Raw genomic sequence first — 13,257 nt, forward strand, 5'->3', positions numbered from 1 at the left:
AAGTGGTAAAGGACTTATTCTGGTTGCCAGAGAGAGGATCAACATAGCTGATAGCAAATAGGGTGTGGAACAAGATTCTACTTGTCTTGGTAAGCAGCACTGTCGATGTATGGGCATGTCACAACATTAAAACACAATTTTTTAAATGGTTTAAAAAGACTTGCAGTCACAAACATGAGGTGTCCTAAGAACATACAAGTTAAATGTCCAAAGCCAGGGCAAAGAGGTGAGTCTTCAGCATTTTCCAGAAACGGTACAATCAAGGTGCAAGGTGCACTTCTATGGGGAGGGAGTTTTAAAGCTTAGGGGCCACCACAGAGAAGACCCTCTCCCAGACTGCCACCCCTTAAGCCAGGGGCGAGCAACCTTTTTCAGTAGGGGGCCAGTCCACTGTCCCTTAGACCTTGTGGGGGGCCGGACTATATTTTTTGAGGGGGGGAATGAACGAATTCCTATGCCCCACAAATAATCCAGAGATGCATTTTAAATAAAAGGACACATTCTACTCATGTAAAAACACGCCGATTCCCAGACTGTCCGCAGGCCGGATTTAGAAGGCGATTGGGCCTTAGTTTGCCTACCATGCCTTAAGCCAAGAACTAACCAGATGGAATCCTCGGCCAATCTTAGCGCCTGAGAGGGTCTCTAGGGAAGGATGCAGTCTTTCATATACTTGGGGCCTGAGTTGTCTTGGGCTTTAAACACCAACATGTCTAGATCCCTGGGAATCTGTGGCCTATACCCCAAAGGACTATTGCTTTCTCCACACAGATACAGCTAGGAAAAGCAGATCTCTGGTTCTTGTATTTAAATGCAAAAGACTCCACACCTTTAAGACGGCTTTCACCCCTCTGCTGCAATCCCATCATGACATACCGCATTGGCCCGAATATGAGCCGCACTCGCAAATAAGCCGCACCTTTAAAATTCAAGGCTTATTTGTGGATGCGGCCCGCCTCCCAGCACTACTTCCCCAAGCCAGCGCCAAGGGAGGCATGGGAGTGGCAGGCAGGCTGCATGCCATAACCCCACACTCCTGGGCTGCTTCCTGGGGGGGCGAGCTGCGCCGCTTTGCCAGAGGCCTCCCCCACTTCCCCCTTCCTTACAGTGGCTCAGGGGAGGCTTGAGAGACACGGTCAGGACAGGCGACATTGTCCCGCACCCCGACAGCCCTTGTGGGTAGCTGTTTCAGCAGCGATACCGCAAGGCCACGAATATAAGCCACACTTAAACTTTTCACAATCTTAATTTGGAAAAAAGTGTGGCTTATATTCAGGCCAATACAGTACATTTCCCAGGACTTCAGACCAGGCTGTTTCCCAGAACACTTAGAAAAAACATTTAGAAAACAGGAGCGGCATTATTTTACACTTTTTCCTGGGTCTATGTCCTGCTGAGCACAATTGTGTTTCCTATTAAACATGCGTAGGATTACATTGTGAGCCCGTCTGTCTCTCTAGATGTCTTTCTGCACCAGCCATTCAAGGTGACCACAAAAATAACGAATCAATACAGTATAAAATGATGAAAAAAGAAGTTAAAAAGGCTGTATCACCATAAACAAAATGAGGATAAAGGCAGGCATTGACAGAAGCCAGATATTTTATTAACAGGGCTGCAAAGGGCAGGCCAATCTGCTGTTTCGGGAGGGCAGAAAACCTGAAAATTATCCAAAGAGTGGAGAGGCCGCAGATAAAAATTTCACCTTTTACTAGGTCATTTGAGCAGTCTCTGCAGGTGGCCTAATAAACACAGGAGGGGTGCTAAAGGCATGTCCTTATTTCACCTGAGAAATGTTCTGAGAGTGTGGCAGAATATGCTTTTGCAGAAGGAAATGAATACAGAGGACAGCAGGTGGAGAAAAAGAACTTCTTGCAATGTGCAAGAATGGAGGGGTCTTAGGTTGTGATCCTTGGTGAGATTCGACAGGGGGTGTTATGAGGCCACATGAGCTTTGCTATTTTCCTCTGTGAAACGGGCAAGACTGGCGGTATGCTTATTATGGGCCAGTTGTTGTTTTTTAGTCGTTTAGTCATGTCCGACTCTTCGTGACCCCATGGACCAGAGCACGCCAGGCACTCCTATCTTCCCCTGCCAGTTTGTCAGGCTCATGTTTGTAGCTTCAAGAACACTGTCCAACCATCTTGTCCTCTGTTGTCCCCTTCTCCTTGTGCCCTCAATCTTTCCCAACATCAGGGTCTTTTCCAGGGAGTCTTCTCTTCTCATGAGGTGGCCAAAGTATTGGAGCCTCAGCTTCACAATTTGTCCTTCCATTGAGCGCTCAGGGCTGATTTCCTTAAGAATGATAGGTTTGATCTTCTTGCAGTTCATTGGACTTTCAAGAGTCTCCTCCGGCACCATAACTCAAAAGCATCAATTCTGCCAACAAAGTTGTGTCCTCTGCATATCTGAGGTTGTTGATATTTCTTCCGGCAATCTTAATTCCGGTTTGGGATTCATCCAGTCCAGCCTTTCGCATGATCAGTTATTGGGGTGCAATTAAGCCTTACGGTCAGCAGGTGCCGCTATTGATGTGGCTTACAAACTGTTACGTGAGCCAGAAAGAGAAACTGCACAGTCCAATAGAGAGGGGTGGAAAACACACAAGGCAGAACAATTTGTTCCAAAACATTTTGCTCTGCAATGGGGTCATCTATAAATTCTGGGATTTCCTGTTTTCTGAACAGCCAGCCTCAGGCAGCAACCAGGGTCTCTTTCTCTCTCTCTCGCTTGTCTCAGACACCCTCCTTTATCCAAAAGCTGCATTTTGCTCTCGGAAATCAAACAAGCCACAAACTCCTGCCTCCTGCGGGCTTTGTATGAGATCTTGTAACACAACACACCGCACTCCTGCTTGTCTCAGCGCCAGGCTTTCATTTCCTCTAGGTTGTGTCATGAAATCATGGGATTTCTGTGGCTTTCCACAACTGCTGTGTAGAATAAATGTGAAAAAGAAGCAAAAAGGCTTGAATGTACATTTCCAGCGTCACTAGGAAGTTCAACGGGTCCAATGGGAGCTTGAAGTTGATTTCGGGCCAGTGTGCGAAAGGGCTAATCCCTTTTATATATTTTTATTTGTTTAATGTATTTAAATTCTGTCTTCTCCCCAAACTGGGATTCAAGGCAGGTCCCAGCTTTTAAAATGCATCATTATAAAGCACACTGTGGTAAAAACAAACTAGATTTTAAAAAAGTTAAAATGAATTAAAAACCAGCAGTTAAAATGCAGTTTGCCCTGACAGCAGCCCAGTGGTCAGTCCAAAGGCTTGTGTGAGCAGGAATGTCTTAGCCTTCTGCTGAAAGGTTAGCAAAGGGGGAGCCAGTCTAGCCTCTCTCGGGAGGTAATCCAACAATGGGTGAGCAGCCACAGAGAAGTTTTACCACCAATTGTGCCTCTGATGTCGACGGGAAGGTGCTCACCTGAGGATTTCAGCACCCAGGCAGGTTCATGTAGGGAGATACAATCTTGCAGGGAATCTGGGCCCAAGCCACAGAGGGCTTTATCGATCATAACCAGCACTTTTTGAATTGAAACGGACCAGCAGCCAGTGAAGTAAAATGCTCCCTGTAACCAGCCACCATCAGCAATCTGGCTGCAGCATTCTGGACCAGCTGAAGCTTCTGAACACTTTTCAAGGCACACCTACCTCTACCTCAACTGCCACTGAAAGGGTTCCCAGAAGACAGGGTGGCTACTGTTCATGATTGCCTGCAGTCTATACTCTGGGATGATTGTACTAGTGCTTTCAACTGTTCTTGGACTCAGTGCTTCCCATATGTAAAACGGATGCATGTTTTCTATGATTTATCAGATACTGTATTTGCATGACTTGGTTCACCCCACATCCCCTTTTTAGGTATTTGTTCTTACATGCATAGGAGCCAAGTGATGGGTGACTCTGTCAATGGGTGACTCTGTTAATTCTGGCTTCTCATCTTCCCTATATTAAGTTTAGTTCTACCTATTTCCACATCAGTTTGCAATTCTTTTTCAAAAAGTCCTCATGAAAATTCATAAGCAATTTAGTGTGGATTTAACCCAATACACACATTCTTCCCCAATTACACACTTTGCAAGCAAAATTCCCTAGTATAATGCTATTTTTGTATATTGTTTCCATCAACATATGCATTTTATAACCATTTTACCCCAATACATACTTTTTTCTTTTGGTTATGATAAACATGACTTGGCTAAAAAGGTAAAGGTAAAGGTACCCCTGCCCGTACGGGCCAGTCTTGACAGACTCTGGGGTTGTGCGCCCATCTCACTTAAGAGGCCAGGGGCCAGCGCTGTCCGGAGACACTTCCGGGTCACGTGGCCAGCGTGACATCGCTGCTCTGGCGAGCCAGAGCCGCACACGGAAACGCCGTTTACCTTCCCGCTGGTAAGCGGTCCCTATTTATCTACTTGCACCCGGAGGTGCTTTCGAACTGCTAGGTTGGCAGGCGCTGGGACCGAGCAGCGGGAGCGCACCCCGCAGCAGGGATTCGAACCACCGACCTTTCGATCAGCAAGTCCTAGGCGCTGAGGCTTTAACCCACAGCGCCACCTGTGTCCCTATGACTTGGCTAGAGAACTGCATTTCATAACTCAGGGAAGTGTGGCTTTTGAATAATAGCTGCATTTTGGTTTGTAGAATTTGAAGTGCGAGCTAAGCAAATTCCCCTTTAATGGTGATCTGAAGGGAATTTCTCCTCTATTCCTTGAGCCAATCTTGACTGGAGTATAAATATTATAAACAAACAAACAAACAAACAAACAAACAAACAGAGATCCTGCATTCTGATTATGCAGTATTTAGATTGAAGAATGCTCATCTGTGGAAAGGCTGTTTTGCACTCATGGGATCTGCTGCTACAAGTTAAATATATATTTTATTTTTGTTCTTTAAAGAAATCCATGTACTTTTTGCCACAGATACCACCTTTACAGCTCAAAAAATGGCAATACTTTTGCTGATTAAAGACAAAATGAAAATTCAATGGCGATGATTGTAAGGTACAAACTTTGCAAATATTTTAATAAATAAGGAGTTTTAGTATAAGAATAGGAAATGTATTCAAAGGTAGCTCCCAAATCCGCCGTCGATATGGCTTCGATCCGAATAGCAGCATCACTCTTTCCTCAATCCAGTAGCTATAGCCTAAATTACACAAAAGCACAATTAAGAACTTTGTAGAGTAACAGGCGTACAAGAGTAAAGTAAAAACATAAAATGGTTCTGCTACTTCAAAGACATAAATGAAGAAGGAAAATACAAATAAGATGGAATGCAAAGCGAAGCAAATCCTAGAAGTAACTTTCATTGGTTGGCATCAACAACTGTTCTAAAATGAAGAGCTAGACTTCAGTATAAATCCATGCAAATGTCTCATTAATTTAATATATTGTCATTACTATTTCTGAAAGCTTCTGGGGCGCAACGCCTTAACTCAAAGCTCTTAGGGTGGGTGATTAACATCACCAAGCACCAACAAACACCTACACTGAAAAGCTAGCATTAACTTGAAGAATAACAAGTCATTTTTCTTCAAACACATGTGCAAGTTGAACATTCCAATCTGAAGTTAGAAAGCTTGAACGCAAGAACAAAATGCTTTAGTATTAAAGTACGAGCAACTTTGCAACTGCATTCTATATAGCAAGAGTTGGTTTTGGCTAGGAACGTAGGGGCTATCTCACGCTGAAGATTTTGGGTGCCCGCGATGAAGGGCTTCAACTTTGCTCATTGACTTTGTGGAGACCCAGTCCCCACAAAGGGGGGTGAAGCACCCATGGCCCCCTGAAGTCTGCTCAAGCGGCTAGGAAAAAACCTCAAGTCAGAAGCAAGAGGAAGTGTTCAAGATGACAAACATTTATTCCAGAGTTGCTTCTGCTCTTTTCCTTATCAGCACTCAACTCAAGTCTGCTATTGGTACATGCATGCAGCTCCTGGGCACACCCACAAAAAGACTCACTTGATCGCTGACATGGTATTTGTTCCAGTTGTGAACTAAAACAATTTATGTGCTTAAGCGTCAGGAATCAAGTAGCTGTTGCTTGGGGGAAATTTCCCACGTAAGGTATGGACACATCTTCAGTAAGTCACTTATTGGAGTAAAATTTGCCATCAATCAATATTCAGGTGAAGCATTTGTTTTACGATTGCAGCTCAAATGCTGAGTCTGCTCAGTGCAATGTAAGGTAGTTGGAATTCTACAAAACGCAGACATCTTACAGAATGTTATTACAATAACATTACTGAAGTCAGTAAGCCTGACTCTTGTGTCTATGCCACAGTGAATATGGAAAGACTTGCTTTCACATAAACACGCTTAGAATTATACTGTAATTTTGCTTACTAGGGAGGTATTGATACTGTCCATTCTGTAATAACAGAGATGCTGTTGACTTGGAACTACACCCACCCCAAATACAGTGGTGCCTCGGATTACATACACTTCAGGTTACATATGCTTCAGGTTACAGACTCCGCTAACCCAGAAATGGTACCTCAGGTTAAGAACTTTGCTTCAGGATGAGAACAGAAATCGTGTGGCGGCGGCGCGGCAGCAGCAGGAGGCCCCATTAGCTAAAGTGGTGCTTCAGGTTAAGCACAGTTTCAGGTTAAGAACAGACCTCCGGAACGAATTAAGTATGTAACCAGAGGTACCACTGTACTTCTTGGGCAAGAATCTTTGACACAGAAAATATTGTTGTTCTCTAGCTATACAGTTCTAAACACGTTTTATCTCTATTGCTCATCTTCTAGGGTTTTCAAAAGACTAACAAGTCTGATTCTTTTTGTTCAGAGGGAACAGCTTGCAGACATCTATGGTGCCTTTTTATTAAGTCTCTTCCCTATCTGTGTGCAAAAGTATAGTATTCTCTATTTTAAAAAAAGTTAAAGGACCCCTGACAGTTAAGTCTAGTTGCAAACAACTCTGGGGTTATGGTGCTCATCTCGCTTTACAGGCTGAGAGAACTGGCATTTGTCTGCAGTTTTTCCGCGTCATGTGGCCAGCATGACTAAGCCGCCTCTGGCGAAACCAGAGCAGCGCACGGAAACGATACCTATTTATCTACTTGCACTTTTGGCAACTGCTAGGTTGGCAGGAGCTGGGACCGAGCAACGGAAGCTCACCCCGTCACAGGGATTCGAACCACCGACCTTCTGATCGGCAAGCCCAAGAGGCTCAGTGGTTTTTAGACCACAGCACCACCCTATTCTCCATTTTATAAGGCAGCTAATTTTTCACCCACATTCAGCAAGCCTTTTCTTGGGTGCTTAGGATATTATAATCCCAAAGCCTTAGGTGGTAGGTGTTTAGTTTTATTATCCTACTGCCAAGATTTGGGGTCAGATCTGTTGATTATTATGCTGTCTAGAGCCACTAACCTCCTCATAAGCTTTCATCTTTACTGTAACTCGACTTTAATAGATGTTCTTTCACTTCCTTACTCTCAATGTACATTTCAGATACCAAATTGCAGGGAATATATCCTTTCTTTCCTTCACATTCACCTCGGTAAAAACCATCAGCATCTTGGTGACCAATCACTTTCAGAATCTGTCCCTCTTTAAAAGATAGCTCCTCCTCAGCTGCGTCAGAATTAGGTGACATAGTTATGGGATCGTAGTCAAAAAGTGCTACAAAAAGCCTTGTTGGGTCATCATTAACCCTTTCTCCTGAAACAAAGCTGCTCTGAGGGCCTGAATTAGGCACTGTTTGATCAGTTCTGGGGCTCATGGTTATAATTTTATCTTTTGCCAATTCTGCAAGGGACACTGGCGTCTCCTGTGGTTTAGGGTCTTCTTGTCCAGAAATGTTAATCCTGTACAACTGGTTTTCCTCTTCCTCAATATCTGAAAGATCTGAAATATGGTTATGGTCACCAAGAGGAGTCTTCCAGCTTTTAGTTCTTGATATTTGCTCTTCCTTCATTTCAGCATCAGACACGCTCAAGTTGGAGAGTTCTTTGCATAACTGCTTAACATTCTTTCTGTGGTTCTTTTCAGAAAGATGACCTGGCTCTTCCTGAAGACAGAAGTTGCGCATTCCTGCACCTCTGCAATTGCCCTTCTCTAGTTCAAACTCTGTGGAAGAAACAGTGGTTGCACCCATAATGTCAATATGGCATTGAAAAGATGAATCTTTGGCATTGGTATGTTCGGCCATTGTATACACCTTGATTTTGCTGTTGTCTGGCTGATTCTTACCTACAATCGTTTTAGTCAGAGGATGATCTTCTGAAATGTCTCTTCCAGTGTCTCCAGTAAATACTGGCAATGCGGCGCTGGCTAGTCCTTCGTACTTTGAAGTAGGAAAAACATGTTCTGAGAAGTGCTTTCTAACAGACGGTAGAATAGAATCACCCTTGTCTTTATTTCTTGCATCGTGTGAAGTTGTCAGTGCAGAAGAGGTCATATGATTCTGAGAAAGATTAACTGGCACAGAAACTGCTTTTTCTTTGAAATCAGACATGAAGTGAATGGTGAAATCGGTGTCTGCACCAGCCAGGCACATGTGGGAGAAGACAGATGAGGACATACTGGTTGTGGCAGAGATGTGCCCATCTTCAAACTCTAAGAATTCTTTGAAAGTCATCTCAGAGGCATGACTGGGGGAAAAGAACTTTGACATTAAAGAATTAGGAATTTCCAAATGAGCGGATGGAATTAAAGCTGGCACAGAATCCTCAGATTCCCCAAAGGGGGACACAGTTCTCACAGAGACCTTCCAGGACCCTTGGAACATATTTAGCTGAGACATTGCTAATGATATACTTCCAGCTGTCGGTGATGCAACTTCTGTGACTTTCTGTCCATTGATATAAATTGCATAGCCAGTGACTTTTACTCCATTGGATGATCCTGCTGCATCAATTGTTACTGGCAACCAGCTAACAATTAGGAACTCTGCAGAAGAACTAGGTTGTACTTGGACATCGAGGGGAGCATGAGGCGGTCCTGCTGGTGGAGTAGTGAACATAATTGCTGCTGATTTCTGCTCCAGATCCCCTTGAGGAAACATCAACACTTCTTTAGGAGGCAGTGTTTCCACTTTTACAGTGTACTGAGTGCTGGGGCTAAGATTCTGGAAAGTATACCAATATACCCCTGCCTTTGTGACATCATATTCCATCTCATTAAGGTACAATGCATGAGTGTAGTTACTGTTGCTTGGCAACCAAGTAATTTTTGCTGACGTTGCAGTAATGCTCCAAAGCTCCAGGAGTGCCGGTGCAATATGGAAACTGTTTCCTACAAGGAAAGTGCATTGCATCTTATCGGAATTTCCTTTGTCTGTCACACTTTGAACTGAGATGCGATAAGAACGCAGCTCTAAATCTAGGTTCTCAATCACTGCTTTCATCTGACTGCCATACTTCACACTGTGACATAGATCTGTATTGACATAGATGTTATAGCTGTACACTTTGCCCTGGCTATCTAGCATGTGTGGTGGGTCCCAGCCTATAAGGATGGACCTAGCAAACTGTTTGATAAGAGTCAGGTTCTGGGGACAAAGCACTGCTGCCTGGTCATCACACAGCTCCCCTCCCAGTCTGTTAGACAGCAGATTAACACACATGTCTTCATCAAGGCTGTCGCTTTTGTCTTCACTACTAGCACTTTGGCAGGGGAAACTTGTTTCACGGTATGAATGATAAGAAACATCATTTGGCTCTGAAGGGGCAAAACTTATTAGATCATTACCTGAAACTTCTTCAACTAAGTTTGAGGGGATCAGTCCCCTCCTACCGTCCATCAATTCCCCTTCATAGAAACCATCCTCATCCATTCCTCCATAAATATAAACATATTCCCCAGCTGTCAGTGGAAGTTCTGCTTCAGGGTTCTTATTAGGGCCGCGAAAAGGGTCATAGCTATACCGTGCCAAAAAGACAGAAAGTTTTGAAGGACCTTGATTTTCTAGCTGTTGGCTTATAGAAACTTTATCTGTCTCTAGGTCTTCTGTTTCACCTGCTGTATCTTCTTCGGGATTTAGGCAAGATTTAGAGCTGTTCTGTATGGATTCGGATGCAGATGAGTTTGACTGGGATTCTAATGCTTTAGGTTTTGGGGGCAAGCCAGAAGAACCCACAGATGCAGAGTCTTCATCACTGATGCTTTTATTACAATGGCGATTGTGGCCAGTACATGGTTCCCATTTTTCTGGGCAAATTATTGCTTGGGAATTGCAAGCTGCATGGGATGATTCCGATTCTAAGAGCCCAGATGTCTTAACTTGCTCAAGTTCTTCAGTCAGGAGATTAAAGTGTTTGGTCTGACTGTGATACTGGTTTTCCAGCTCTTTCACTTGAGCTTCAAGCAGCTGTACTGCCTCCTCATGCTCTCTTTTTATCTCTGTCTGCATCTGATGCAGTTGTTGTATTTCTCCCTCTTTCTTTTGCAGCACCAGTAAAGTTTTCTCATGTTCAGATTCCAACTGTTGCCATCCTTCTGCTGTCTCTTTCATGTTCTTAATGACTTGCTCCAAACTCTCCACTTTAATTTCCAGTCCGTTAGACAACTGCACGACAGAATTGTAGTCATCAGTTGCCTGCATGAGCTTCACTTTTATCTCGGTATTTTCACTCTGGATCTTTTCCATCTGTTTGTTCTTCTCATGTAGCTGAGAGTTCTCCTCTGCAACCTTGGCCTTTTCACTCAATGCTGCATTGATCTGCAGTTCCAAATAATCACATCTCTTTTGTTTCGCCTCCACTTCACATTGAAGGTTTTTACACTCCTCAGCTTTTTCAGCCAGCTCCCTTTTCAAAGTCTGCAAGGAATGCTCAGCATCCGAACCCAACGCTAAAGCGCTGCTTTCATCATTCTTAGCACTGTTCCCCAAAGGTGGTGCTTCTGATTGCACATCTTTCACCAATGTTTCTGGCATATCCTTTGGCAAAGGCAAGTCCTTTAAGCATGCGCCCACAGCTGACGTTTCTGGGATGATAACTGGTGAAGAAGGAGCACTGGAGGCCATTTTGGAGAGCTGAAAAGATTCCCTGATGTTCCTGAGCATGATCTGTCTTTGCAGCCTCAGCACTTCTCTCTGAGACTCTCGCAGCAAGCGATCAAACTCACAGATGTTGAGAAAACAGGCATTCTCTGTGCCTGAAGACAGTTTGGCCTGCAGCTCCCAGCACTCCTTCTGCAAGGCTTCCAGCTGCTGGTCCTTTGCCAGCAGAACATTGGCTTGTTCGCTCAGGTCCTTCACCCGCTGCCGAGCAAAGCTGCTCTTGTACAGGTCTGTGTCGGGGCAAGCCAAGGCTAAGGGGATTGGGGCGCCGCCAACCTTGAGGCTGGATTCCTGGAGCTTCTTGGCCCGCTCTTCCAGGCGCTTGGCGATGGCCGCCAGCTCCGTGTTCTTCCTCTTCAGCCGCTTCACTTTGTCCTGCATCTCTGGGAAGCTGCTCTTCCTCAGCAAGGCGTTCTCCTCCTTCAGATGGGTGCACCGCTGCTCGAGGGCCCCCAGGGCATCCAAGAGGTCCGTGTTCTGCTTCACCAGCTGGTCGTACCCACCTCCCAACAGCCAGTCTTGCTGCTGGCTTTGCAGGCCTGCGGGAGGCATTGCGCCTTCTCCCGCAGACCCTGAGCTGCACGTTTTCCCTTCCGGGGGTGCATCCGCAGACCCCTCTTCCTTGGCCCCTTCCTCCAGAGGGGCCTTATCTTTCCCCAAGGAAGCAGCAGTGGCCACAGCCTTCTGGGCCTCCGGCTGTGGGGCGCAGCCGCCACCCGCTTGGCCCCCTCCTTCCAGCAGAGCATGGTGGGGGTGAGGCTCGCATCGGCTCAGGTTGCTGTGCAGGGAGCGGGACTTGGAGGCTGTCCCGCTGTCGGGGGCGCAGGAGGCGACCACGAGGCTCTCCAAGGAGCGGGGCCTGCTCTTGCCCAGTCTGTGGCCGGGCAGTGTCGTAGGCGGCGGCCTGACTTTGTGCGAGGACGCCAGCGGCGAATGCTCTCCCTCGAAGCGCTCCAGGATATACTTGAGGAAGAGGCTCCTCTCCAGCTCCAGCTCGGCCTTGAGGTGGCGGATGCGCGCGGCCTGGTCGCCGTCGACCTCCCAGCGGAGCTTGCCCAGCACTTCTTGCAGCTTGGCGCGGCACTCGCCGTTCAGACCCGCGCTGCTTCCACCACCGCCGCCGCCGCCAGCTCGGCTGCTTCGGCTGACCAGCTCCTCGGCCAGCTGGCGCTGCAAGTCCCGGGCCTGTCGCATGGCGGCGTCTCGCTCCCGCTGCAGCAGCTCCTGGGCCTCTCGCAGCTCCGCCTCCTTCCAGCGCAGCAGCTGCCGGATCTCGGTCTCGCGCTGCCGGGCGCCGGCCTCGCGCAGCTGGTGCAGCTCGCGCGCCCGCTGCTGCTCCCACTTGGAGCGGAGCTGGTCGGCCAGCAGCTGCCGCTCGCGCTCGGCCGCCTCGCGCAGCTCGCGCGACTCCAACGCGAAGCGGCGCCGGCACTCCTGAGAGCGCAGCCGCTCCGCCTCCAGCTCCGCCCGAAGCGACTCCAGCTCTCGGCGGTGGTCCTCGTGGAAGGCGGGCGGAGGCCCCGCAGGAGGAGGAGGGAAGGGAGGGGGAGGAGGACCGAGAGGCGCCCCGCTGGAGACGCCGCCGCCGCCGCTGCCCAGGGCGGCAGGAGGAGCGCCGCCGAGGGCTTGGGACGCGGCCTTGCGCGGGGAATGGCGCGCAGACAGAGCGGGGCCTCCGCCGCCCCCTGAGGGGCTGTCTTTAGTCATGGCGCGACCAAGGCCGGCAGGTGCGGCCCGCCGTGTGAGGCGAAGGCGCGTGAGGGGAAGTTCAAACCGTCGCCAACCGCCGCGCGTGGAACGTTCCAGGCGTCTCCCCCTCCCCCGCCCCCTCGTTCGCGCGGGCGCGCTATTGTCCCCGGTCCTGCCCGCGCGGTGAGTTCCACAGGCTTTCCCCATGCAGCCCAGGAAGAAGCGTCCTCTCAGGCCCCTGGATGCGATGGGAAGTTGTTGGCATCCCTAGGAGCCAATGTCCCTTTTTGGGGGGCCCCCGAGAAAATATTGGAGGGGGGCTGCCCTCCCTCCCAGCTGGTGGGCACTGCCATTCAAATGGTGTATGTGCACCGTGCCGGGTGATCGATTCAAGCTGGCATCGCCTGTTGGCACCCATCTGCCTCGAGAAACAATGGAGTGCACCACTGGGGGTGAAGTCAAGACCGTTGCATTAGCAACGCCTAGCCTGGGCAGTGTGAATGAGGGTCCTGGGCTGCCCAGACACAAGAGCCCCCTCTCATTCATAGAGAT

At 47.8% G+C, this 13,257-nt stretch overlaps 2 protein-coding genes across 3 annotated transcripts in view; one reads left to right on the plus strand and one right to left on the minus strand.

The window, feature by feature from the left end:
* The window catches only part of SPRING1 (SREBF pathway regulator in golgi 1), a 268,478-nt gene that overhangs the window by 15,747 nt on the left and 239,474 nt on the right, over positions 1-13,257 (plus strand). The window lies entirely within an intron of this gene.
* On the minus strand, positions 4,996-12,927 carry LOC309358930 (peripheral-type benzodiazepine receptor-associated protein 1-like). Of its 2 annotated transcripts, none has more exons than XM_081892203.1 (2): positions 7,509-12,927; positions 4,996-5,147 (listed from the first exon to the last, which is right to left on the minus strand). In XM_081892203.1, the coding sequence occupies exons 1-2, from the start codon at positions 12,910-12,912 to the stop codon at positions 5,023-5,025; spliced, it is 5,529 nt and encodes a 1,842-aa protein (XP_081748329.1). In that variant the 5' UTR covers positions 12,913-12,927; the 3' UTR covers positions 4,996-5,022. The 2 variants fall into 2 exon arrangements, with proteins under 2 accessions (XP_081748329.1, XP_081748330.1); XM_081892204.1 differs by having other exon boundaries at positions 7,383-12,927.

The sequence above is a fragment of the Podarcis melisellensis genome (assembly GCF_964234715.1).
Source record: "Podarcis melisellensis genome assembly, chromosome: 16".
NCBI lineage: Eukaryota > Metazoa > Chordata > Lepidosauria > Squamata > Lacertidae > Podarcis > Podarcis melisellensis.